This window comes from Ambystoma mexicanum, chromosome 5p (genome assembly GCF_040938575.1).
Source record: "Ambystoma mexicanum isolate Mex_15411 chromosome 5p, UKY_AmexF1_1, whole genome shotgun sequence".
NCBI lineage: Eukaryota > Metazoa > Chordata > Amphibia > Caudata > Ambystomatidae > Ambystoma > Ambystoma mexicanum.
In genome coordinates, this window is record NC_090930.1 from 941645594 (window position 1) to 941672691 (window position 27098).

Below are 27098 nucleotides of genomic sequence, written 5' to 3' on the forward strand. Positions count from 1 at the left end.
TGGAATGATGGAACAGTTTAGTAAGTGCCAAAGCCTGGTCAGATTGATCTACATAAGGTGCTTCCAAAATGTTTATAGCTACTGGGATGAATCCCAGGATGTCGTCACTGCTTCCGTTGGGGGTGCCCCTTCCCAGGAGGTCATGGAGGTGAGCTTGCTACCCGATAGTCCCCCTAAGAGTGGTACACTGCGGGTCGATCTCATGGTGAGTAGCACCCTTCCCCCCCGTGGGTTTAGAGACGACTTACCAGGGACAACACGGTATGTCCATACTGCACCACAACCTCCTGTTTGTTTCTGTATTCAATAATCTGTTACATCTATGTACAAAGGTCATGTTTACCATTGCGTTTAAAAAAAATATGAATTCCTGTTCCCTCCTCTATTTCTGATTTATGGATCTTGTGGTCTCGTCCCACAATGTTTTGGATGATTGGCCACTCAAACTCATTGCATGCATGACCCTCATTATAGAAATGTTCACCACCAGCGGTTTCTACATTTTATTCTTTTAGAAACTTGTATGTTCTATGATCCATGTTTTCACTTTTCTTTCATTTTTTCTGAAATATCTTTTACCACATGGACACATTATCATGTAAACTAAATTTTTAGTTTCACAATTGTAAAACACTTTACTCACTATTTTTAATTCAAGGCAGCTTTTGTGTACAGTGACAGTTTTCAATTTCACAACAATTCCAAATTTATAATAACCCCTTGGATAAAATGTGGGCAGTATTTTGTTATATAATTCTATGACAAGACAGGAGGCTCGCATTATGCTATACTTTCTTTATTACTGCCATAATTAGCTTTTCAAATTAAACTTTTAAAAACTACACATTTTGTAATGTTTTTCTGAACTTTCTTGAAAAAGGTGCAAATTTTGGGTTTAAAAGTTCTGCAATCCAAGTAAAGTCTCAAAATTTTAACTCCAAACCACGACTCCCTTGGCTCTCCGGGGTTTGGTAGTCCTGACCTCTCCTCCTGCACCTATCCGCATGCAGGTCAGCCCTTAAGAACCCTCAACCCTAGGTCCTTTCCTCTTTCTTTTTTGCTGCCTTGTAGAGATAAGTACCTCAGTTTACTAAGCTGCTATGCTAATTATTTGTTTGGCTTTACAAGCTGTGTAATATCGTATATCTTGCCTAGTCATAGTGCGCAGCTTAGGCATTTTATATGGTGGATGCGTGACATATTTAGCGCGGTTATAAAAAAAAATAATAATGATGATAAATACCGTCATTTAAAGCGTGTTCGTCTCGTCACGTATGCAAGAGTATCGCGTTCATCATTGCGCGTGTATACGGTTAGCCAATTCGGTTGTCGGGGAGAGGCGGAGCCGACGCCGCGAGTGAAATTCGCTCGCCTCAAGCAGCCGGCCCCGCTCCCCCATGTTACGTGGTGGCGCCGGCAGACGCGACTAGCACTAGGACCCAGGGGAGCGTGAGAAGGAATAATCTCCCGGCTTTCCCTGCGCGTCCAACGCTCGCGCGCACAGTTGGAAGTGCGATCGCGAAGCGTCATACACACGGCCTCCAAGCTTACAAAAAAAAGGGGCATTTATATTTATAGATACAGCTGCTCACGTTGGTATTGAACATACAACAACAGAGAAAGCTGGGCTTTATACAGCTCGAGTGAGAGTAGCAGCAGATCCAGACCCCTTGGCTGACACACAGATTTGGCTCTGCCAATATTAAACATGGCTCAAAGCAGAAGCCCTGGCCAGACACCATCCACTTCGCCAGAGTGGTCTGAAGAAGAATGGGAGGACAGTCCTTACAATCAGGAGACAGACCTCTCCCAAAGCTTTAAGCAGGTGCTGGGAGACTCGCTTTCTAAAGCAGTCTCGCAGGGAGTACAACCTATTGCTAAGAGGTTAGAAGTACTGGAGGCTATTTTGGCGGAACAGCAAGCAAGGCATGCCAGGAAGAGGAGAGCAGAGAGCCCCGGAGAGGGACCGTCAGCCAGACACCCCACTGGGGTTGAACTTGAGGGGCGTAAAGCAGCTCGGAAGAGCAAGAACTCTTTGACCCCCCCCCCCCGAGCAATGTGGAAAGGGAGGATACTGCTCCCCAAGAAATGAGCGACCCTGTCGCTAGGCTAAAGAGAGCCTTCCTGGAAAAGAAAAAAGAATGCCAGGATCGACCCCCCTACCCCAGGGGTGGAAAATATAGGGGACAACGACGAAGGCTATATGCCTGACGACAAGGGTGAGAATGACACCTTTCAACAGGTGGAGGAAGAGATCGATCCACAAGAGGTGGATAATACCACTGACAAGTTTGATCCGGAGACAATAAGGCACCCGAAATCTTAGGAGTGGGTGCCGTCACCTAGAGTGGCAGCGTATATGGCGCAGCACATCCGCAAACCACTGGAACGAGACGTACAATCTCGTATGAGATCAGAATGCCCCAGACCAGACTTACCGGGGGAAACTAACAGAAACACCAAATCTAGACCCCAAGATGGTCACTTTTGTGACTAAATCAGCGAAAGATATAAGGAAGGGAGTAGATCGGGATTGGCGAGGGTGCCAGGACAAGCTCCTCGATCTGGCGGGACCTGGCAGAAAAGGCAAAAGATACTGGTACCCCGTTGGACGTCTCCGCACTCGCTAATTGGGCCCAACGAGCAGTGTGTCTCTTAGGCAATGCGAATTGTGCAATCTCCTCCGAGAGAAGAAGAGGAGTTCTGCTAAAGATAGATAATAAACTAAGTGATCTCGCCTCCTACGAAGCAGGCGAGAGCGCCAAAGGACTATTATTCGGCAAAGCATTCACTAAAGAAATGGCACAGTTTGTGGGCACCTATTCCGCTCTGGAGAGAGCGCAAAGCTCAATAAAAAAGATCTTCCCGAATCGTGTTTTTTACGGGACCGGACGCCAAAGGGGTCGCCCGTCCGGTCGATTCAACTACCATCGAAGACCTCAAGGGCCGCGTGCCCAATACTGGGAAGGGAAACAACAAGATACCTTCTTTCCGACCAGATCCAGGTTTCCCAAAGGTCGTAGAGGGAGAGGAACCTACCATCAGCCCAATGTCTCAGGAGGTGAGTGCGATAGGCATAAAAGTAGGAGGGAGAACCCTTCATTGTCTGAGCGCGTGGCAAGCGTTATCGCGCGATGCATGGGTTTTACAAGCAGTAGTAGGCCTGCGGTTAGATTTTGTAGGGAACCCCGTTCAGAGATCAGAACCTCACCCCATTCACATGGCAGACGAAGAAGCAGCATTGTTGCACAGCGAACTGCTCAAGCTAAGAGAAAAGAATGCAATAGAAAGAGATGTTCAAGGAGGACCAGGGTTCCTCAGCAACATATTTCTAGTTCAAAGAGGGGAAAAAATCCGACCAGTCATAAACCTAAAAGGTCTAAACGAATGGCTAGTGTACAATCACTTCAAGATGGAAGGTATCCATCTGCTCCGAGATATCCTGCGTACAGGGGACTGACTAGCCCGGCTTGATCTCAAGGACGCTTACCTTACGATTCCGATAGCTCAGGCGTTTCGGAAATATCTCCGCTTCCGCTGGAACAGGGAGACGTGGCATTTTACATGTCTCCTGTTCGGCCTAGCGTCAGCACCCTGGGCATTCACCAAACTAATGAGACCAGTAGCAGGTGCCATAAGAGAGAGAGGGATTCGCATCATTATCTACCTAGACGATATTCTCGTGCTAGGCCCAGACAAAGAGACCCTCACCGAGAACGTCCAGTGGACATTTTCTCTCTTAACATCTCTAGGATTCTTAGTCAATTTAGACAAATCCCTGTTGGTACCAATCCAGACTCTAGAATTCCTAGGATTCAACATAGATACGCGCAAAGCGACCCTCGAACTTCCTCTTCGCAAAGTGAAGGCAATAAAGAAGGAACTCAGGCTAGTGATAGCGAGGAAAGTGATTTCCCTACGGAACCTCGCCAGAGTAGTGGGCTTGCTTGCAGCCTCCATTCAAGCGATTTTCCCAGGGCCCCTCCACTATAGAGCGTTAGAGGTTAAAGATAGGACACCTACAAGGAGGGCTAGGTTACCATCAGGTAGTGACTCTGGATCCAGACGCTGTGACCGAACTACAATGGTGGCTCCAGAATATGGAAGCCTGGAATGGCCGGGCGATTTTCGTTTTCGGGGATTCCCCAGACATCATCATAGAGTCCGATGCGAGCAGATCTGGCTGGGGAGCACGGTGCGAACACATAGATACAGGAGGGAAATGGTTGGAGCAAGAGTTACACCTTCACATCAACTGTCTCGAGTTAATAGCAGGGTCATTCGCAGTTCGCGCATTTACAAAAGACAAAATCAAATGCTGCGTGCTGCTCAAGATAGACAATATCTCCGCAGTGCGCTACATCAACAAATTGGGTGGCACAAGGTCCAAAATGCTAGCAGAACTAGCGAAAGACTTCTGGCACTACTGCCTTCAAAACCAGATCACAGTCACGGCGGAATACCTGCCGGGCACCCTCAACGAGGTGGCAGACTGGAATTCACGATATCTAGTGGATTCCAGCGACTGGAGACTGCACCCACAAATATTCAAGAAGCTACAAGAACTCTGGGGTCCCCTCCACATAGATCTGTTTGCGTCCAGACTGAACGTGCAGACTCAGAAATATTTCAGCTGGAGGATAGACCCGGGTGCAGCTGGTACGGACGCGTTCCTCCAATCCTGGAGCGGAGCGCTCCACTATGCATTCCCACCGTTCCTCATGATCACAAGGACGTTAGCGAAAGTTCAGAGGGAGAAAGCGGAGCTTGTAATAATCCTCCCTTTCTGGAAGTCCCAGCCCTGGTTTCCAGTAGCGATGGAACTTTCTACGGATTCTCCGAGGATAGTTCCTCACCATCTAGACCACCTGCTCGACCTGTCCGGGCAGAGACACCCATTGATAATAGCGAACACTTTGCAGTTGATGGCCTGCAGGGTTTCAGGAGAAAGTGGGAAATGCCAGGCATTTCACAGCTCGCTGCAGACTGCATCAGGGATTCCTGGGCGCCTTCCACCATTAGGAGCTATCACGCAGCATGGAAGAGCTGGACCTGGTGGTGCTCGGGGCATGGTATGGATCCCGTTTCTGCACCTGTAGTACAAATACTCAATTTCTTAGTGGAGAAATTTCAAGAAGTTAACGCCTTCAGGATGATAGTGCTTAGATCAGCAATCTCAGCAGGACATGACAGAGTAGAAAATGCCGCCATTGGCGAGCACCCCACGGTACTTCGTCTCTTGAGAGGAATGAAACTCAGAAGGCCCCCAGAGCCGAAATATGCAGTTTTGTGGGATGTCAAAGAAGTTTTCCAACTTTTCCTGGCATGGCCAGAGAACGAACATCTTTCTCGTTCTCAGCTTTCAGGAAAGCTAGCAATGTTATGTCTCACAGCGTGCCGGAGAGTGTCAGACGTGAAAGCTCTGGAGATCGATAGAAAGATTTTTTACCCAGACGGAGTAGCTTTCACCATAGCTAAGCGAACAAACTCAGATTCCAGAGTTATCTAATACCCTTACTTTGTAGACAATAAGACACTGTGCGTAGCTCAGTGCATTAAGGATTATGAAACGGCGACAGTACACCTAAGGCCTCAGGGAGTAACTCAACTGCTAATAGCGCGTAGAAAGCCTTATCATGCGGTAGCTGCAGCGACAATTGCTCGATGGGTGCAAGAGGTAATGCAATGGGCAGGGATAGACCTAGCTCAGTTTGGCGCGCATTCTGCCAGAGGCGCGATGGCTTCTAGAGCGTTTTCAGCAGGAGTATCCCTTCATATCCCACCCAGATTGTGGACAAAGATTGTTCTTGCATTGTGTATTAAATGTTCAACTTTGTTGGATACCCGCTCTGGTGTGTTGTTTTCCATTTCTCGTAGGAGACGATCAAAAAGCGACCTGATCGTAAACAGGGAGATTAATGTGGACACAAGCACCTTCTTCCAAGGAGTTCAGGCTTCAACAGTTCGAAGTCACAGTTACAGTTTGAAGATCGTTTTCTAGTTGGCATTGAGACTGTTGCGGTTCAAAGACAAGTTCGGAAAAGAAAAAGAAAGAGGAAAGGACATAGGGTTGAGGGTTCTTAAGGACTGACCTGCATGCGGATAGGTGCAGGAGGAGAGGTCAGGACTACCAAACCCCGGAGAGTCATGGGAGTTGTGGTTTGGAGTTAAAATTTTGAGACTTTACTTGGATTGCAGAACTTTTAAACCCAAAATTTGTAGTTTTTAAAAGTTTAATTTGGAAAGCTAATTATGGCAGTAATAAAGAAAGTATAGCATAATGCTCGCCTCCTTGTCTTTAATAGAATGAAGACTTTCCTGAGCTGTAAGCGTGGGCAATCTTTATTGCGTATATTAAGACCAAGTATTACTGCCTGAATAATAATTTCAGGTGTTATTCATATTTATTGTTACAATTTACCTGAAACCGTGAAATTGTTCTGGGTTACTAGATTTTCCAATAGTACTGAGATTTTTTGCAACGATGTTTGACTTTATTAGACTTTTTAAATCTGCGTATTACACTCCTGCCTCTGACTGTACATTGTATCATTACTTGCTACTTGGGTGTCCTTCCTTGCAGTGTAATCCTGGGCCTATGTAGTTTTAGCCTAAATTGCATCCTGAATTTGAGTAGCTCTCCTGGCTCTGTTTGACATTGTGTACACCTGTTATCTACCTCTCAGAGCTGTACAACTTTGTGTGCATATTTCTTATGTATATTGTGTACTAGCTTGGAGGAGGACATTTGTGACTTATCTGTGCAGCTTCTTGGGTCCCAAATGTTATGGCATGACTGTATGTTTATCTAGTCTAAGGTCCCCTTGTTTGCTCACCTTTTAAAGTCTATATGTATAGTTTCTACCATCAGGTATGGAGCTTTAATTTTAGGGTCAATAATAGGTTGGGTCTTTATTGACAATGTACTATTTTTGTAACTACACTATGCTCTACTGTGTGTCCTGTTTAAACCGAGTACTTATTTTCATCTCAGAGATAGTATGTTCAACCCCTTGTAATAAGGGTATTTGTGTCAGTATGGTGGTGTTGTCTTTAGTTGTGGCTTTTTCCAATAGCTGTACCTTCATTGTAGCCCATGCTCCCTCCTGAAGTTAAGTCTGACAGCCAGTGCCCCAGATGAGATTTTGGGGTGGGAGTATTGTACTCGCTATTTTTAAACATTGAGAGTAAATGTGATTTCAAGGGTGTAAAAATGAGTATTCTTCACATGAGAGTAAATCGTATTTGACATTCAGCCAACACATGCAAAAAGTTAACTGTATAGAAATCATTCATACGGCAGCAGTCCACATCATAAAGCATGTTTACCACACAATTAACAGATATAGCACAGTGTGCCGCAGAAAAAACACCCTCTCACCAATGGAACAGATGAACACTAACGCTGTGTACTTCCCCTGCATGCAAAGAATATACAAGCACACATTTGCAAAACGTCACAAACCAGATCACTGACTGACACACTTGTATGTCTTCTGGAGTTACAAAATCCCCGGTGGACCTGGACTTGCAGGGTACTCTCAGCCCAAATTTCGAAATCATGCAGGTGATGCAAACAACATCATCACCTGGCCAGAGTTATCTGTATTACATTTGACAAAATCTTCCCTTCAAACATGCAATCCTCCCGTATATACTTGCTTTCACAATTAAACACTTCAAATGCATGTCAATGATTTCTTCCATTCTTAGTGATGGGGTGCGGGTGAGCCAGTTGAGTTACAAGATGCCAAACTTCAAACACATGCTAAATAAATTGAATGAGTTATTTATTTTTTAGCCATTCTTACCAACCTGTCTTAACAGTTTTACAGTTTACGTTGTTCATCTTAAAACTCATCCCTGCAGATTATTGTAATGGAAGGCTTGACTAGAAAGTAATGTGGTGTTTTCAATGCCTTAGTTGTCACACAGTGATGCATTTATCTTGCCATTGATCATGCTAATTTTGTGTGGTCTGTGGCTCTACCTGTTTTCTAGCTTTTAAAGTAGTAAGAACTCAGCACCTGCTTGAGAGATGCATCATATACTGCAAGTACTAAAGTATGTGTCCTGTTCTTATTATGACAGACTGACCAACCCCATTTTCCACTGTTTTTGTACAGCTCCCAAGGTTTTTCCAGCTTTGTTCTGATAATGTCTGGGGTGTCAGGAAAGCGTGTGCTGAATGCTTCATGGCGGTCTCATGTGCAACTTCGCAGGAACTTCGTCGGACAAAATTATCAACACTTTTTATTAATTTAATTAGTGATCCTTCAAGATGGGTAAGAGTTCTGTGCCCAAATAATTAGTAAAAGTTTATCAGCTGTGTGAAAAATGCTATGGTTAGTTTCTGAATCGGAAGTGCACATTGCTTTAGAAATGTGTATCCTGCTAAAGGCTGCATGAACTCTCATATCTCTGCTTTATAGATGTTCCTCTGCACAAAATAGTTTGATTCAGCTTCTCTTACATTTTATTGACCCATCCATACCCATCTTTAAAAGTTGATGTAAACATATCTTGCAGGCATGCTCATGATATGCTTAAAATGTTTGTAGTCTCCTGAAATATCCCTGCATTCACATGGTTCAGACTAAGTGGAAAAATTTTAGAAAGGTCAGTCATCCACTTCCACATGCTCCTTTGACACACTACATACAAATAATACAAATACACTACTGCCATTATGTCCCCTCGTGTATTACTCTGTAAAGGTACAGACTACCAAGTCTGCTATTGGATCCAAATTTGAACATGGCGTCTGTGTATTCGAAGAGGGGAAACCGCAGTGAATCACCACTACAACAACTGAAAGTAGTTGAGACATACCCAGCCTATGGAGTTAGCATCTCCATCTGATAAAGGGAAAGACCCCTGAAAGGGGCTTAGAGTGTTGCCACTTACTGTCCCGCACCTTTTGGTGTTTGTCCCCGGCAGGCCAAGGGAGGATCTGGGGCACAGACGGCAGCTTAGGTGCTTAGGCGCAGGACGTGGGGACCCGATGCAGTGGCACTGTCAATGGCCACCACCATCTGACTGGCAGGAGGCAGGTGTGGGGACCAGCGTCTCATGTCGGTGCATGCTGTGAGGAATCAGAAATGAAAGCCATCAAAGTTGTCATGTTTTTGGTTAAAGACTTTTTTATTAACGTAAACACTTTAAGAAAATGCCTCTCTGACCCTGCTCTAGGAGGTGTTTCCTTCCGAAAACCAAAACCGAAGGATCTGTCTTTGTCAAGAAATAAGAAATAAAAAGCCATTCTTGTGTCCAAAACGTTCTATCCGGACCCTTGTACTAACAAAATAATACAGTGAGAAAGGAAATTACTTTAACCTGGTATTTGCAAAAGTGTTCTTAAATAAAAATAAAATAGCTCCAAGGTAAATGTTCTCCAAAAGGGAAAATACCTTAGTTCCCGAGGGTGACTTCTGCATGCTTCACTGGTATCACAAATGTCTAACGGTTCTTGATGTATATCTTGACCCACAACAATCCTGTTGGGTACACAGCCGTACAGCCTTGTAAATCCTTCTTTGACAAAAGTTCCTTCTTTAACAAACACTGTATTTGCATAACGCTCCTTGTAGGTTTGCAACTACTTCCCTGCCAGTACTCTTTATGCACTTCAAACTGCCTGGACTTCTATTGCATTCACTTCCAACTGTCGTGTGTACTTCCCTTCCAGGACTTCTTATATATATATATATTTCTGAGGCTTGTGGAATCTGCTTAGATCACATGCTGTGCATAGGCCGACATCTAGTGGAAGCTGCGGAGTATTACAGTTTGTTTTTCGAAACTCGAAAATGGGCGTCGACACAGGGCGTGCCAGTAATACTATCCCTAGTGTGACGTCCACTGTACCCAAGATCCCTCACGCGTCTAGGATCCTCAGATTGTTTTTTTCCGCCATACTGGTCGGAAGAATTTTGCGGAGTCCCCTGGCCTTAGCCATACTTTTGCTAAAAATTTAAAATAATAATCTATTGACATCCTTCCCCACCCCAATGTCTAACTTCGACACTCGACGCCGGCTGGAGAAGAAATCGACCGTCGGCTGCTGCACGACGGATTTGGGCCTCGGAAGGCCTCTGGCCTCGGGCCGGGCCTTGGAAGGCCTCTGGCCTCGGCCCTGCAAGTAGGGAGAGTGGGGGGTGGTACATACTCTACACTCTTGGTATATAGGTACACCTTATACATTTCCTACACTTAACAGCCTGTTGCCTCAAGGTGCGTATGGAGGGTACCCCTTTTCAATTCTGCCCCAAGTGCAATCGCAAATACCCTTGGGTCGACAGGCACGCCACGTGCAATCTCTGCTTGCCGAGGGACCACCCCGAAGCGAACTGCGGAGCGTGTAGTAGGTTTAAACCTAAGACACTTAAGGACGGTTCGACGAAGCATTGGGCCCACCACGCCAGGCAGGCGGCCATGGCAGCGGAGGGCGCCTTCAGCGACGGCAGCGACGCCGTACTTTCGGACGGCGAGGGCATTACGGCGTCAAAAGACAGCCGAAAGCAGGTTCCCGGCCTCGGAAGGTCGTCCGGCAAGGCGGCTATGGGGAAGACCCCCGCGACACAAGCGCTTCACATACTACACACACTAAACACACTACGACGTCGAGTTCTCGGAAAGAGGCACAAACAGAACGGTCCGATTCGGTGTCCTCTGGGCGCTCTCGATCAAGATCACCGCATGACTCCAGGCAATCATCCACTCTTGCCAAGAGTGCCTCACTCCCTAGGATATCAGAAGTTCGATCGTCGGAAGACGAAGACGACTTCCACCCCCAGGCCGCGCTCCAGGAGTCGGAGCCCGCAGTTAAAATCAGCGAGGCCCCACGCTCGAAGGACAGGGTCACCACCCCCGATCCTCGACGCCAGGCGTCGAAAACCTCCGGAGCCACGAAAGGACAGGGAAAACATTTTTCCACTCACGGGGAGGGGGGAAAACAGCAGAAGAAACAACCTTTGCACTCTTCCACATCTGTGAAACACACCACTCCCCCTAAACAGACAGACAAAACCAGGTCTGCTGATATGTCTAAAACCAGCAAAGCTACGCAAGATAAATCCCATAGACTTGCTGAGAGAGTCATTCCCAGTTCCAAAAAATGGTCCAGTGAAGACATAGATAGGGTCATGACAAGAATGTCTTCTTTGGCTGATTTTTATGATAAAAATCCAGAACATTTCATCTCGTATGATCCACAAGGGGCGACACCCTAAGGCTCTAAGGATCCTATTCCCCCCCCCCCGGTTAAAAAGCCCCGGTTTGAAACACTGATGAGGTCAGACCCCTTCGAGGTACAACCATACTCAAGACCATACTCACTGTATCAAGGAGAGGCTTCCTTTGGTGAGGACCAAGAATTTGGCATGGTAGAAGAGCAAACCGGGACGAGCAACTATGGGGATGATGAGGACCAGGAAGAGGAGGACCCGGAAACATACAGAGTAGACTCCCCGGTAGAGAACGAAGCCCCGGTTACCGACTCCCCGGTCGATAACCAACCCCTCCTAAACGAGGTTCTCGCACGCGCAGCAGAACACTTCCACATTGACACCCACGGTGTCCAGGAGGAGAGGGACTTCGCAGAAGAGTTAGTGGGAGAAAGGAGGCCTGTTGCCGAGACCATCCCTATCCTTAAGTCCATTCAGCGGAGAATAGATCCGTCCCTGGTGAACCCGAACCTCACCAGAGCAGTCAATCCCAGGGTTGAAAAACTTTTCAGGGCGGCCCAGTCTGACCCTCTCTATATAAGAGGACATCTGAAGCCAGACTCCCCAGTTGTCACCAACACTCGTAGGAGGGCTGGAACACCCTTGTCATCGTCCGAAGCTCCTCCCGACAAGGAGAGCAAAAAACTATACGGTTTCGGCAGGAAAGTAGCCTCAACATCCGCCTATCAAGCAAGGATTGCAAACTCCACCACCCTGTTGGCCAGCTACAACTGCCATCAGTGGGAAGAAGTCGCGGCACTCATAGCCTCTGCTCCTGAGCCTTTAAAGGGCCAGTTAGCTCGGATTTCCCCAGAGGGTAGAGCCGTGTCTGGTTGCATTTTGAAAGCAACCTTCAACGCCGCAGACAACGCAGGCAGATTGATAGCAGAAGGCACTGTTATCAAAAGACATGCGTGGTTACGGCAGTCTGGTTTTAAGGCAGAAACCCAGGCATCATTGTTGGACAAACCGGTGGAAACCGATCTGTTTGGTAAGGCGGTCGAAGACGCACTGAAGAATGCCAAGGACGAATACGAAACACTCAAGTCCCTTGGCCAGTTAACCAATAAACCCCCTAACCAGAGAGGGAATAGTAATTTTCGTCGCCCACGCGGCCAAAACTCCCAGAGAGGATCTAACTATTCCCAGGGGCTGGGTACACAGTGGAACAACAACCAACAGACTACCCAGGGGTAATAAGAGAGGTCGTGGTAAAGGCAGAGGCAGCCCCAACAAGGGAGGCGGCACGCCTCCACCAAAGCAGTGACGCTCAGTTCAGGGTCCCTTCTCACGCAACCCCTGTAGGGGGACGCATTTCCAGCTTCACCCAGGCTTGGGAAGGGATCACATCAGACAGATGGGTGCTGTCAACAGTATCCACAGGATATTGTATAGAATTACTGCAGCGTCCCCAGAACCATCCTCCACGACAAAGAGTACACTCTTTAGAACATCAGAAGATTCTCCTCGAGGAGATCGCCATTCTGCTAGAAAAGGGACGCGATAGAACTGGTCCCGGGACACCAGGTAAAAAAGGGTATTTATTCAACTTACTTCCTTGTGCCAAAGAAAGATTTGACAATGCGCCCAGTATTGGACTTACGGCCTGCCAACAAGTATGTCAAGCCCCAAAAATTTTGTATGACCACGCTACAAGAGGTAATCCCCCTCCTAAAAAAGGGGATTACATGGCAACCTTGGATATGAAAGATGCTTATTTTCATATTTCCATGTTCCCAGCGCACAAAGTATTTGCGCTTCAAGGTGGACAGTCGACACTACCAATTCAAGGTACTGCCCTTCGGGATACCTTCAGCACCAAGGGTATTCACCAAGGTACTGGCGGTGGCGGCTGTACACCTACGCAGGGAGGCAATCCCGGTGTACCCTTATCTGGACGACTGGCTCATAATGGGGGAAACCCCAGGAATTTGCAGGACAAACATTCAAAGGACTATCGACCTCCTCCACGATTTAGGCTTCTCAATCAATGAGAAAAAGTCAAGCCTAGTGCCAAGCACCTCAAAACAATTCCTAGGAGCAATCCTAGATACCGAAGAGGGGTTGACCTTTCCTTCAGAAGAAAGAATTCGGAATATACTACTGCAAATTCCGCATTATCAGTCCGGTCAACAAATAACGGTACGCAAAGCAATGCGTTTACTGGGCATGATGGCGTCATGTATTTACCTGGTGCCCCATGCGCGCCTGCGCATGCGTCCCATGCAGGAATGATTGGTGAAACAGTGGTCTCAGGCAAGTGGTCAGTGGGACGATCTAGTGGTGGTTTCGCCAACACTAGTACAAAGCCTTCACTGGTGGACAAGAGAGAATCTCGCACAGGGGAAACCCTTTTACGATCCCGAAGTACAGGCAATAGTCACTACAGATGCATGCCTGACTGGGTGGGGAGCTCACCATCTCCACCACACAGCTCAGGGTCTCTGGTCTCACTCAGTGGCTAAGAACCACATCAACCTGCTAGAGCTTCTGGCAGTATTCAGAGCGCTTCCAGGGGAGCTCAATTCCCTAGCGGATGCTCTGAGCAGAGACTCCCTCCCAGAGGAACACGAATGGGTTCTACACAGAGAGGTCGTAGAAGATATCTTCTCTCAGTGGGGTTTCCCCACTATAGACTTATTTGCCACAAGCGAAAACAGACAATGCCCAGGATTTGCATCCAGGTTCCCCCAACCAGACTCCCAGGGGAACGCCCTGTGGATGAACTGGTCAGGGATGTTTGCGTACGCTTTTCCACCAACTCCTCATCAGGAAGGTGGTGAACAAGATGAACAGAGAGTCGATGACGCTCGTCCTAGTTGCTCCCATGTGGGCAAGACAACCGTGGTTCCCACACCTACGCAGGATGGCTGTGTGCGAGCCCATCAAACTTCCAGCCTGGTACAACCTACTGTTCCAGCACCAAGGTCAAACAGTGCACCAACAACCAAACTCAATGAACCTGGCAGCATGGCTCCTGAGGTCATAGAGTTTGGACATCTCAATTTGCCACAGAGGTGTATGGACATCCTAAAGGAATCTAGGAAACCAAACACAAGGCACTGTTAATTTGACAAGTGGAAGAGGTTCGTTATCTGGTGCCAGAGTAGACAAACCCGGTTGATTGCACTCCTTCCACTATTGTTACATACATGCTCCACCTGCTAGATGCAGGCTTGGTTTTTAACTCACTGAAAGTACACCTGGCAGCACTGTCGGCTTACACCACTTCCCATAGCAAGGTTTCGTGGTGGAGTACCAGTAGTTAAAGCCTTCATGGAAGGAGTAAAGAGACTTCACCCTCCTATTTCAACCCCACCACCAGGGTGGGACCTTAATGTGGTGCTAGCCAAGCTCATGGGCCCCCCTTTCGAACCCATGCATAAAAGCAGTCTCAAACACCTGACTTATAAAACGGCCTTCTTAGTAGCTATTACTTCTATAAGAAGGGTCAGTGAAATTGAGGCTCTGTCAGTGCAGGATCCGTTCTTTACTGTCCATAAAGACAAACTGGTTTTACGCACACACCCTAGGTTCTCACCTAAATTTATATCAAAATTTCATGTAAACCAGTCCATCGAGCTTCCGGCTTTCTTCCAGGACCCACAAAGCTCGTCTGAGGTGAAACTACACACCCTAGATGTGCGTAGGGCGGTCCTCTACTATGTAAATAAAACCAGACCGCTAAGGAAAACAGATCAACTGTTTGTCTCCGTAGCTACAGGCAGAGAGGGGGATCGCGTCTCTAAAGGTGCCATCTCGAAGTGGATTATTAACTGTATCCAGCTGTGTTACTCACTCTCTGAAAGAACTCTGCCTTTCACGCCAAGAGCCCACTCTACTAGAGGCATTGGGGCCACTCTGGCTTTCATTGCAAATGTACCCCATGACACCATTTGCAAAGCAGCTACTTGGAGCTCTATTCACACTTTTACTCAGCATTACTGCATTGACACCCATTCCAAGGCAGATACACAAGTGCGACAAGCGGTTCTAAGACACTTATTTGCTCATGACCCTTCTCACATCCCACCTCCTTCTTCAGGTACTGCTCGCTAATCTATGCACAGCATGTGATCTAAGCAGATTCCACAAGCCTCAGAAGGGATACATTACTCACCGTAATCGTATTTCTGATGCTTGTGTCTGCTTAGATTCACATGCGACCCACCCTTCCTCCCCTCCGTGAGAAGGTGCATGATTGCTTGTAGTCTTACCTTTCTGCTTATCTGCTTGGATTATCTGTACTCGCGCTACTCCTCATGCTACCTCATGTCAGAAAAAATACAATCTGAGGATCCTAGACGCGTGAGGGATCTTGGGTACAGTGGACGTCACACTAGGGATAGTATTACTGGCACGCCCTGTGTCGACGCCCATTTTCGAGTTTCGAAAAACAATCTGTAATACTCCGCAGCTTCCACTAGATGTCGGCCTATGCACAGCATGTGAATCTAAGCAGATACAATCAGAAATACGATTACGGTGAGGAATGTATCATATATATATATATATATATATATATATATATATATATATATATATATATATATATATATATATTTTTTTTTTTTTTTTTTTATTTGTATGTGGCTTTGCATATGAAACCTTTACAATTTCATTTGATAAGAACAATTCATGAAATACATGTGTAGTAAACATTTATTAAAGAGAAAATGTATACAAAATGTATAAAATCGGTGCACGAATATAGAATTTCTACAGCATCTAAGAATCAAAATTCATACAGAACAAAGTATTACGGACACCCATAGTTTAGAAAAACGTATCATATAAACGGATATCTAAATAAACAGATAAAAAGGCATTAAACCGGGTGTAACGCTCACCTGACTCCCACGGGGGCAATGACCTGGTTCGCGCTGCTGTGACCTCGTCTAAGGTGATGCGCAGGGTTCGGAAGACGGACTGGACCGGGCCCCAGATCTGGCTTGTCTGACTCGCAGAAGTATCCTTCTGTAGGTGAGAATAGGGGGTTAACTGTCTGCGGGGTAATGCAATCGGCCTCCCACTTACCCCTCTCACCCTCCTCAAAACCCTTCTGTGCTTCCCCGTAGCGTCTCACCTTAGGGTCTGGAAGGACGAGCTCTCCATCCTGCTTCTGATGCAGGGGCGCGTTGGTATCCAGTTACGTCACTGGATTTTTGGATGAGTGAGAACCAAACTTGCTTGGCTTCCAGGTAAGTTTTTCTATAAGTGGTTCCCCTTGTGTCCATGCATTAATGTTCTAATGCTAGTGTCTTTTTCCCCATAGGGGCCGGGGTATGGAATGCCGGGGAACAGGCACCGACCCGAGGTGAGCGGTGAAATCCTTGTGGAAATCAGGTAAGTCTTTAATGAGTGTTTTGGTAATGTCTTTTCATTCACTCATTAACGCTGATGTCTTTTTCCCCTTAGGGGCCGGGGTCCGAAAATGCCTGGATGCGGCGCGGACCCGAAATGAAAAGGGAATGACCCAACAGGTAAGTCTTGACATGGAGTTTTAGCTTCCCTTTTCCCTTCTTTCTCTCACCTTTGTTCCTGTCTTTTTCTCCCTAGGCGCGGGGGCGCGACTGCAAATCTGGATGGTCGCTGCTGAACATGGAGGCGCCCTGTAAAGGTGAGTAGAATGCGGCGCTGCAGCGATCGATGCGATGTGCTTTTAAAAATAAATGTCTTCCTTTTCAGGATTGTCGGCGAAATGTCTCTGGGATGCAGATTTAGCAGGTGAGGCCTTTTCCTTCTTCTGTTCTCTTGTTCCCTTCCTTTGCAGGTGATTCAGGATGCTGGCAGGAGTGGGAGAAGTCAAGATGCAGGAGCAGACACGGTGAGCGTCCAGCTGCTAGATGCAGAACAACGCGAAGCACGTTGTTTATCGGGTGGTCGGGTGTGGTTTAAATACCCTTGGAAGAAGTTCCTAGAATGTGTCCTTCCTCCAATCAGGTATGTATCCTTCCCCGACCACGCCCGGGTGGTAAATGAGTCCCACAGGTAAAGTAGTTCCTTTCAGGCCTCAAGGAGGCCGGGGTTCGGCAGCATGGTCTGCATCAGGTAAGTGCACCCAAACACTTTCATAATGAGCCTGGCGCCTATGGCGCCAGGCCTGACGTTTTCTTTGAGCCTGGCGCCATAGGCGCCAGGACGCTGTCCAAAGGGCCCCTATAAGGGGTTGCTGGAACCTTCCCCGGGGACTTGATGTCCGCTTTTGGGGACGCAGGGCCTGAGCCGGCTCCCCGGGAGCAGGCATCGTGACACCGGGCCCTTGAAAGAGCCTATGGAGGAGCTTGGGATCACTCAAATCACTCAGGTCAATGGAGCATAAAGGTCTAAACATTTATTAAAACCAGCAACTTCAAGGCCCTCCACGATATTGGTGATGGAGGGACATCTTGACCAAATAAAAGCATCGGCCCCCAGAAGTCCCATTAGTGTTACATTGTTCCAGATAAAGAGTCCTCAAACCTTTTATTTCAACACAATCTAGAAAAATATGGGGAGCAGTTTCAATAGCCCCTGGTATATGACAGAAGCAACAGAGAACATTAGATTCTTTAATCATATTCCTTCTATGCAAAAATTCTTTGGTAGGGAAAATGTTCCATCTGAGTTTCAGAAGGAGGGAACTTCAATAACGGTTAGGGAGTTGTCATAATGAAAGACAGGGTTCCTCTCATGTTCAAATTTTAGATCACTAAGAGAGGTATAGGAATGAAACTTTTCAATTGTACTGCTCCAATCATGTGAATAAAGGAGTTTTTTTTTTTTAACCTTTTCTGGATTTTTCATCAAGGTTTCCCTGTGCGTATATAGGTCCAGTAGGGTCCTATCACATAGATCTCTAAACTTAGAGATAAATTGCGAGTCAAGCATCCCTGTGAAAAAAATATTTTTACCCAAATGAACATAGAGCGAGTCCTCCTTTGGACAGAGCAGGGAGCAGAAAAGAGCCAAGACCTGCCAAAGAGATTTGGCTCTCAAGGACACAAGGCCCAATTCAAACCTTATAGCCACAGTTGGAACACTGGTAGGCAATTTCATCACCTTTCGCCAAAAAATGCCCTCTATGGAATCCCAAAAAGTATAGATATCCAAGTAGTGGAGTTCCATGCTGTATATCAGCTTCGGGACAACCTTACCTTCAAAGAAATCTACCACTGGCTTAAGGGAGAACCTGCCAAATGTTATGTCCATCTTAATGGACTGGGAAATGAGAGGTAAGGCCTTATGTCTGATAGACCATCTCAATTCACAGACCGAGGGTTGGGCTAAAATCGGGAAACCCAGATAGACCATTTTTTGTGCTCTAACAATTGATTCTCCCCTCCCCCCAACCCCCCCAATTTTCCAAACCTGTTCCCTTTTTTACCCTTGGAGGATACCATAATGCGTGTTTTGCTAGGGTTGATTTTTAACCCATTGATTGCAGCATATTGTTCAAACCTATGTATAAGTCTTTGTAAACTGACTTTGGTATGATCAAAAAGGAGGAAATTGTCAGCATACGCCAACCATGAGAACCTGAGATCCCCCAATTTTGCCGTCACCAGCCCTGCATCCCTCAAATTCCCCAGCATCTGCCAGGTATAGAATGAAAAGGCAGGGAGCCAGAGAACAGCCCTGTATCACACCTATCCGCGTTCTTATTCTTCTAGAGAGAGACCCTTCCAGGTTCAGCCTTACATGTATCCCAGAATTCTCGAACATGGCCATGATAAGTTTAAGTAAACCTACCGGGAGACCCCACTTGGGTCCCGTCTCTGGGCCAAATTGTCTAACGACCAAGTCAAAAGCATTTGACAGATCGATTGAGGCAACGAACAATCTACCCCCAAATTTGCTCCATGCTGAATCTTGGAGAACGATTAGAATGAAGCCATTTAAGTTGGAGTGGCCAGCCCTAAATCCTGTTTGATATTTATCTAGGATATGGTTGTCTTTAATCCACTCATTGACGTGTGAGAGTAGCAGAGAGGCAAAGAGCTTACAATCCGCATCGATCAACGAAATTGGTCTGTAATTCTTTACAAGATTCCGCTGACCTCTCTTAAAGATAGGAATTGTGTGCAGTTTGCCAACTGATGGGTATTATGCCAGTCCTCACCACATTTTGAAAAAGCATAGAGGGTAGCTTAGCCCATATTATCGGTAGGGCTTTGAGGGTATTGTTCGTCATACCATTTGGTCCTGGTGCCCTTGAGTTCTTAGCTTTAACAATTAGCTTTAATACTGTCTCAAATTCAATAGTGGGGTTCCATAAGGAGGTATGTCCAACTTCCCCAATTGCAGGTTCTTGGAGTCCCTCTTCCCCTTGTCCGAAAAGCTCAGAAAAAAAATCCACCCATTGAGCCTCAGAGATGGTGTTTAATTGATCAGTAACTGAAGCAGTCTCTTGTGAGGAGGAGAAGAGAACCCAGAAAGCCCTGAGATCCCTCTTGATCAGAACACGGAGCATCAGCTCAGCATCATTTTGAAGCAATGTACATTTCTTTGCTATGCAGAAGTTTTTGTATCTTTGCCGTATCGATCTGATCTTAGCATTTTTTTCAGACTGGTCAATCGCAAGATTTCTGGTTTCTCTAAGGAGCTTCTGTATGAGAGACTTTTTTCTTTAGCCAGCTCCTCATCGAAGCTGTGGACATGTTCTCTTTTAGAATATCCCTTTCTCAAACTATGAGAAATATCACTATGGAGCGCTTTCAAGAATCCATCATAGAATGGAGTATTAAAGACCACTTGTTTCCATAAAGGAGAGGTATGATTCAGAGTAGTTAGAAGTTGGCCATTAAAGAGATTTATGTTTACAGGTGACCAACGTACCCCCGTACATTTTCCCACAGTTCTCGTGTTGCGCAGACCTCCACCAGAGATTTTTAATTGGGAGGCAAAAAGAAAGGGACCAAAGTCCCGTGATCACTCCAAGAGTTAAAATGTACCTGAACTTCGGAGGAAAGAGGGAGCAGAGAATGATCTACAAAGAAATAATCTATAGTGGATGTTGAGAGACATCTCTGCCAAGTTGGTAAAAGTGGGCAGGTAGTATCAGAGATACCATTCAGACAAATTAGACCAACAGATTCCAGAGAAAGGTTCCATAATCTACCATAAGTATATTTCTGGCCCCTACTAGGAATGTCCTCCATATCCTGTCCCAGATCACCAGAATCATCATCGGAGGACAGAGCAGTCGGAGTTCAGGTCTCCAGCAAGGATCACTTTCCCCTAAGTGTTCATAGTTTTCCAAGATAAAATCATTTCCGTTAGACTTTCCAGAAAAGACTCAAAAGGGGGCTAGACCTTGGTGCCAATAGGTAATAATCAGTAAAATGGCAACCAGGTCTTTTGTATTGGCAGTCTCAACCGCCAATATACCAGTAGGCAAATTGGGGATTACCATACATAAGAGTAGACCTTAGCCCAATAAGTAGGCCCCCTGACGCTCTTTCCCCCCCACCCCTGCCCCCAGATTAGGTTTTGCAGTTTGGGACTAGATTTCAAAACCATCAATATAGGGGGATGAGAGCAGCCAAGGTTCCTGCAGATAGAAACAGTCAGTAAGTTTTAGCATAGAAACTGTATTCATATTAGTAAGGAGATGTAAGTTTCCCCCTTGTGTTCCAAGACACAAATCCCAATTTACTAGAATCTTCATTCTTTGGTTCAAATCCCTAGTTTATATTACTTGGGTCAGTTCCACAGAGCAGAGGTAACCTGGGCCCAATCTCGAGGAGCTCCAAATGTCCTTGCTGGAAATTGCCTCCGCTGGGGTTGGGAAGACCTTTCTGGATGGTATACCATTGTCAAATTACCCCTATATTCCTCACATCTTCTAGAAATGACAGGAATTTGGTTAGGTTTCACCAATTTGATTTCAAGCCCTAGCTCCAGTAGGCCACCCATTTCTCCCATTATCAAATCCAGAACCGCTCTGGACTTCAGGACAATATTACTAAGGTCCGCTCGATCCTTGAGTGGAAAATAGATCCTTTTTAAGTCATAACTGGAGACCAGAGACAATGACTGGATTTGATGGAAAATTTTCAAAATATTCCCGTGATTGAAGCATGTGGGCATTGTGATGCTGGAAATGCATCAGAGGGACAGGGCCTCTGAATCCTTGTCCTTTACTGTTTTTATCATGTGATCTGTCATGTTTTCTGCCCAGGAGTCCATGTGGGACTCCTGGCAGTGCAGCTCTCTCTTGGTTTGGTGAACAGACCCATGGGATACCCTTATGGCACCCATGGGTAAGGGTACAAACCTGTGCCCCTAGTGTATGTTTTTGGGCACCTGTGGGTGGCCCACAGAGCAGGGTATGGGCTGGTGGCAGCTCCATGCTGAATTTGACAGGTGCTCTGGGTGTCCTCCACTTTGGGATACCCAGGCCCTGCCATGGGGATCAGTTGATTCCTGATAGGAAACAAGATGGCCCCTGTGGCCTCTTGCTTTCTATTGCCTGTTACCTTGTTTTCCCAAAGTCCTGGGAAGCCCTGACTCTGTCCCTTCCCCCTGACTGGCTGTTGGGTGGAAGTTCCATATATGGTGGTGTTGTGAAGGCCCAGCTAGACTGACTGGAGCCTTCCCAGTGACTGTATGTTGTGGGTACCTCCTGTGGGTGGGACCTGGGTGAATGGAGTGTGTGACCAATATACACTCCTTGTTGTGGTTGTCTGGTTTCTGGCATGAGAGACAAAGACTGAGACAGCCCTGCCCGAAACTGGCCTGAATGCAGTGTGTAGTGTTGAATGGCTGGGTACTTGTCCCAATCCACATTCCTTGTTGTGAGTGTCTTAAAGGGAGGAGTGTAGCCTGAATGCACTGTGTGCCTGATTGGCTGGCTGACTGCATGAATGCCCTTCTGTATGATTGGCTGCTGAGTGTGTGCCAGCAGTGTGGATGAGAGACAGAATAGTATATCTGGGGACCTCTCACCACTGGTAGAGGGGTTCAGGGAACGTTCAGAAGCGTTCAGAAGCGTTCTGGGGCTGAGTCTCCACTCTAAGAGTAACTGGAACTGCTGATCTTCGACGTCCAGCTGGAAGAAGAAGACTTGCTGTTGCATTTGCTTTGACCGATCCGAAGGCTGCCGAAATCGTCGAAGACTGACCCGAGAGAGGACCTGGTAAGGCGCCCTCTTCCCGTGCTCCGAGGGACCATCGAGCACCGCTCCATCTTCGCCGAAGTGCCCTGGAAGACAGACCCTCGAAAGGCTGCCGACCCGAGACAGGACCGCCGAGGAGATCGAAGTGAAGCACCCGGACATCGCCGCCGTCGACCAGGGTTCGCAGGTTTGCGTAACCGCTGGAGGCCCGTCGAAGTTGTGTTGCCCAGCCGTGGGAACCACTTGACGCAGTGCTGCCGACGACCGGAGCCGTCCGCTCCTTTGCCTAAGAACATTCGAATCGAAGGACTCCCTCGTCCGCACCGTCGACCGCTTTATCCTGCCGGAGAAAGTCGAGGACGACCAACGCGCCGAGGAGAAACCAGCCGGTGGGGTTCCCGCCACCCGAAGACCACAAAGACCCGAACGACTCGACGCCCTTGCTGGGCCTCCGTCTCCACAATCTTTGCGGTCCAGACCTATTGTCACCGAGGTGCCCCGCACGCCTCTGCCTTGCAGGACGCCGACGCTCCGACGCCAACGAGCACCGCTCGGACGAAGCTGCTGCCGTCTCATCGACGCCGTTCTACCCTGTTTGTCGACGGACGTTCGACGCCCCGTATCTCCCGCTTGAAAGGGAAGGCATTCAAGAAGGGCCGTCGATTCCCCGTCGCCGAACACCGAGTTCCTCGACGCTTCTCGACGATCCGTGACTCCCGCTTGAAAGGGGGTCGCTCAAGAAGGATCTGTCGACGCCTCTTCGAAGAACTCGACTCCACCAGGTACATTGGGGGGGTAAAAACATTATAGGAGGGAATAAGACTTGCAGAACGATATATGGACTGGGCTTGCGCTATATCTTGATTTTGCAGGTTGCCCAGGTGGGGGGGGGGGGATCTCCACACAGAACTGTGTCTAGTGGTAGGGGCCAGTATTCTGCCTATTGCTCAACCATCTTATTTTCTCTCCTCTCTCTATTGCTGGTTTCACTCTATTGATCTGTGTGACATTGTTACAGTATTGTTGATGCACTTTAATGAGATCTAATACAAAGGGTGGTACCACTTTAGAATTGTATATATTTGCCATTGTTGATTTTCCTGAGTACAAAGTGAGTTATTATGATAAGTGTACATAACCTTGAACATTGATTATATAAACACTGTGTTCTAACCAATACAGTGTGTGAACATTCCTTTGTGGGGGCTTGGGGACTACACTGTACTTAAGAACCAGCCTGCATCACCTCCTGAGAAGCTAGGCCTTTATTGCTCATCCATTGCTACCGTACTAGAGGGTCTTCTGTGCCTCTCTTCTACCATATAGAGAGCAGAAGTACAGACACCCCTCACCGGTCTTTCTTTACAGGCATATCATCACCCCAGAGACTAATTAATTGTAGAGTCTCCAGGGGATCTGTATTACCCAGGGTTTGAGGCAGGGAATCCAAAATATCCCTTCTGAATTTGTTTAATGAATCATTTTTGGTTCCCCTGGCTCCCCGTAATATTGTCCCCCTCTGTGCAGAGAAGGGGCCCAACGGAAGTCTATCGAGGTTATCAGAGGGACCTACATTAGTATGCCTCTTTAGGGTAGAATCAAACCTCTTGTGGTCATAAAGGTCTCCCATAGTCTTGAAACCAGGAATAGGATCCCCCAATACTGGATGGGGGATATTCAGATGGGCTCCAGGAAGAAGGCTTACCTGGCCTACTGTTTGTAGAATTCGGGTATCGTCATTAATGATGTTATCTGTACCCGAAATAGAGTTGGCGCCCACAGCAGGGGTGGAACCATATATGTAGATCCAGCAACAGTTGCTTAGCTGAGGCAATATTAACCAGGGTCGGGGTATCAGTAGTTGGATCAAACTGAATATCCAGTGGCTTAGACCACCGATTCTCAGAAGTAGAGTTGACTATTAGCTGGTCTTTATGAGCATTAGATGGAAACAAACCACTCTCTTCAGGGATAAAGGCCTCTATTTTATCTTTGGAGATATTGGGAGCAGAGGAAGCTGGGATAGAGATAACAGGGCCCGGGGCAGAGAGAACAGTATTATCATCTAAAACGGGGATATTTATAGAAGGATCACTCTGAATGTCTATCGCTGTTTTCAGGGGAATTTACCCCAACGGCCGGACTCCCGATATTAGAGGCCAAGAGGAAATCTTTATTTTCTCCACAGCCCGAACTCGGAATTGGAGTACCTTGGCCCACAGTAATGGGCACCTCCACTGCACTAGTCAGAGCCCCCTTAGTAGATGCTAGTGTCCCTTGGGCGAAAGAGAGCTTAGGTAGAACCAGATTTTTAAAGAACTTGTTTGTGAATGAGTTCATTTTTTAAATATTTTTCTGGTTTTTTGTTTTCTTCATTTGTTGTATAGATCTTTTCCTTATCGGGACACATTTTTTTTATCGCGGGGGCCATCCTTCGTTAAATCAATAACAAGAGCCTTCACTAAAGGTTGCAGGGCATTTAAGCCTGGAATATAGGCAGGAACAGTTCCCATATCCTGTATATAATCTCCAGATGTAACAGAGACAAAAGCGTCTGTAAATGTATGAGAGCAGAAGGATTGGGGGGGGGGGCAGCTTATGTAGAGCTTCCTCAAACAATGAGCACTTTCATTAGATCTATGTTGACCGAGACCTTCTCTAAAGTTTGCGAGGCTTTTGCCCCTAAGATACAATACCCTCCTCCTGCGTATACCCGTTAGGTTGAGCAGAGGCAGGGGCAACCGTGAAAGGCAATGGGCAGGAAGTTGGAAGAAGCACCTTATCCAAACCACTCTCAGGAACACTAGCCCCTACCAAACCTGGAGCCATCACAATGGGACCCCCCCCCTCATGCTCTACCTGTGAAAGCGAGGAAGGAGCAGGTCTTTGCGTGGTAATAGAAATATTTTCTTCCCTATTTATTCTCACCAATTCTTCAAACCTATCAAGCCCCTTCAACCTTCCGATAATGGAAGAGAATGGGATCTCACCTCCGCCCAGATATTATCGTAGAGACTAACAAAAGAACTCAGCGCCATATTTAAAGCAGAAACTGTAGGTTGGGTTAGCCTAATCCTTTCATCAGCTTCCTTGAGGGTATGGTGCAACATTGAGTCGCAAGGATGTTCCTTAATTGGTTCTGGGAGTAGGCCCCTCTGTCTTTACCAATTTTGCTTTTCTGTATACTCATCGATAAAATCTGTGAGTTCAGATGGAGAACCCATAAATGAGGCATCACATGTCTGCTGAGTTACATTGTTAGTCTCAGAACATCTGGGCTCCAACTTAATCTCGGCAATCGCTTTGTCGGGGCACTCAATAATGCTAATGTCATCAATATCGTTGTCACCTCCTCGGTATCCAATTTTTTTCCCCACTTCTGCCAAATGCAATTGGTCTAGACTAGCCACTGATAAAGCCAAGGAGGTAAGTTTAATTTGAGTGCTAGTAGCCGTTCTTTTCCCAAAATAATTAGATATCTTCTTTCCCGGAATAGGTTCCCCAAGCGTACCCTTAGAGGGTTCCGATTTGGGAGCAGTGAGAGGGGTTTTCCTTAAAGTAGTTTTGAACACATTGGGCTCTCGATATGGAACTATCTAAGTTCCTAACGATAGAGGTTCGCAAGTTCACATGTGAAAGTAACTCATGTTTTACCAGATCACTAGGGGTAGAGTTTGCCCCAAATGGTTTGGAGTTAGAGGGTGTATAATTAGATTCACCCTCGGAATATGCAGAGGCAGCAGCGGTGGAAATACATGTAGCAACAGGAGTTTTTATACAATTGGCTCCAAAGTCAACCATCAATGGAGCAGGTAGAGTATTGTTAGGCAGTCTAGAAATAGGGCCAATTTGTATGGCATTCACACGTTCCTTATCCACTATTTGAATGGGGAGATCCCCCCTTCCCCCACCTAGTAGTGTTGTCTCTATCCCCCAAATTAAGGGCTAGGGTAGCAGCTATTCGTTCTTCCTGAGCATCAATAGAGATATCAGGGTTTCCATTGAAAATACAGCTATTATCACACATTGCCAGAGGGGTAGTGCCCAGGGTATTATAAACATTCACCCTATCCTGGAAATGGATTTGAGCATGCACAACATTTTTTGATTCAAGAGTGCCTAAAGTGCAAAGGTTTGAAGTCCCGTAAAGCTCTTCCTGACAGTTCACATCTTTGCCAGGAAGGGCCTTCGGGGGAGAGAAGACTAAACTGCCTTCTTTAGAATCTGGGAAAGGACACTCCTCAGCAAGCTTGAGAAGGTCAGAGGTAGCGACACAAGGTGGACAGGCCTGTCGACCGAATAAAAATCAACAGGTTCCCAGCTGAACTCGCCCCGGACCAATCCTTCAGCGGCATCAAAAAGCACCATCTCATCTGACTCTGAGAAACCATTCCAAAAAGAACCAACTCGTGACACTGTGGACAAAAAGACATTGAGGGGCCAGTGGAAGTGGTTCCAAACAGCCCTAAACAACAAATCAGGGAGATGGCAACAATCACCCGTCGACAAACCAGCGTTTGACCGACGGCAACAGGATGATGATTCCTTCAGAAATAAAACCTTAAATATGGGTTTGTGGAACACCAGAGGCCACAGTCATTTGACCAATCCGGAAAGCCAGAACTTGGAAGCCTATGACATCTTGTGCCTACAAGAAACCTGGCTGATGGAGTAGCCCTCCCTTGATGGTTTCTTCGAGATTTCACCAGCTGTGAAAGGACTGCTGGTCCGCCTGTCTTCTGGCTTGCTACTGGCAGTCCCCTCTGGCTCAGGGA

General features: G+C 46.8%; 1 protein-coding gene across 10 annotated transcripts in view; it reads left to right on the forward strand.

Moving 5' to 3' along the window:
• Nucleotides 1-27098, forward strand: part of PPP4R1 (protein phosphatase 4 regulatory subunit 1) — a 1265416-nt gene that overhangs the window by 541204 nt on the left and 697114 nt on the right. For all 10 annotated transcript variants that reach the window (XM_069613385.1, XM_069613380.1, XM_069613382.1 and 7 more), the window contains one exon: nt 8127-8285. In XM_069613385.1, the coding sequence (XP_069469486.1) occupies nt 8127-8285 (159 nt within the window). The remainder of the gene's footprint in view (nt 1-8126; nt 8286-27098) is intronic.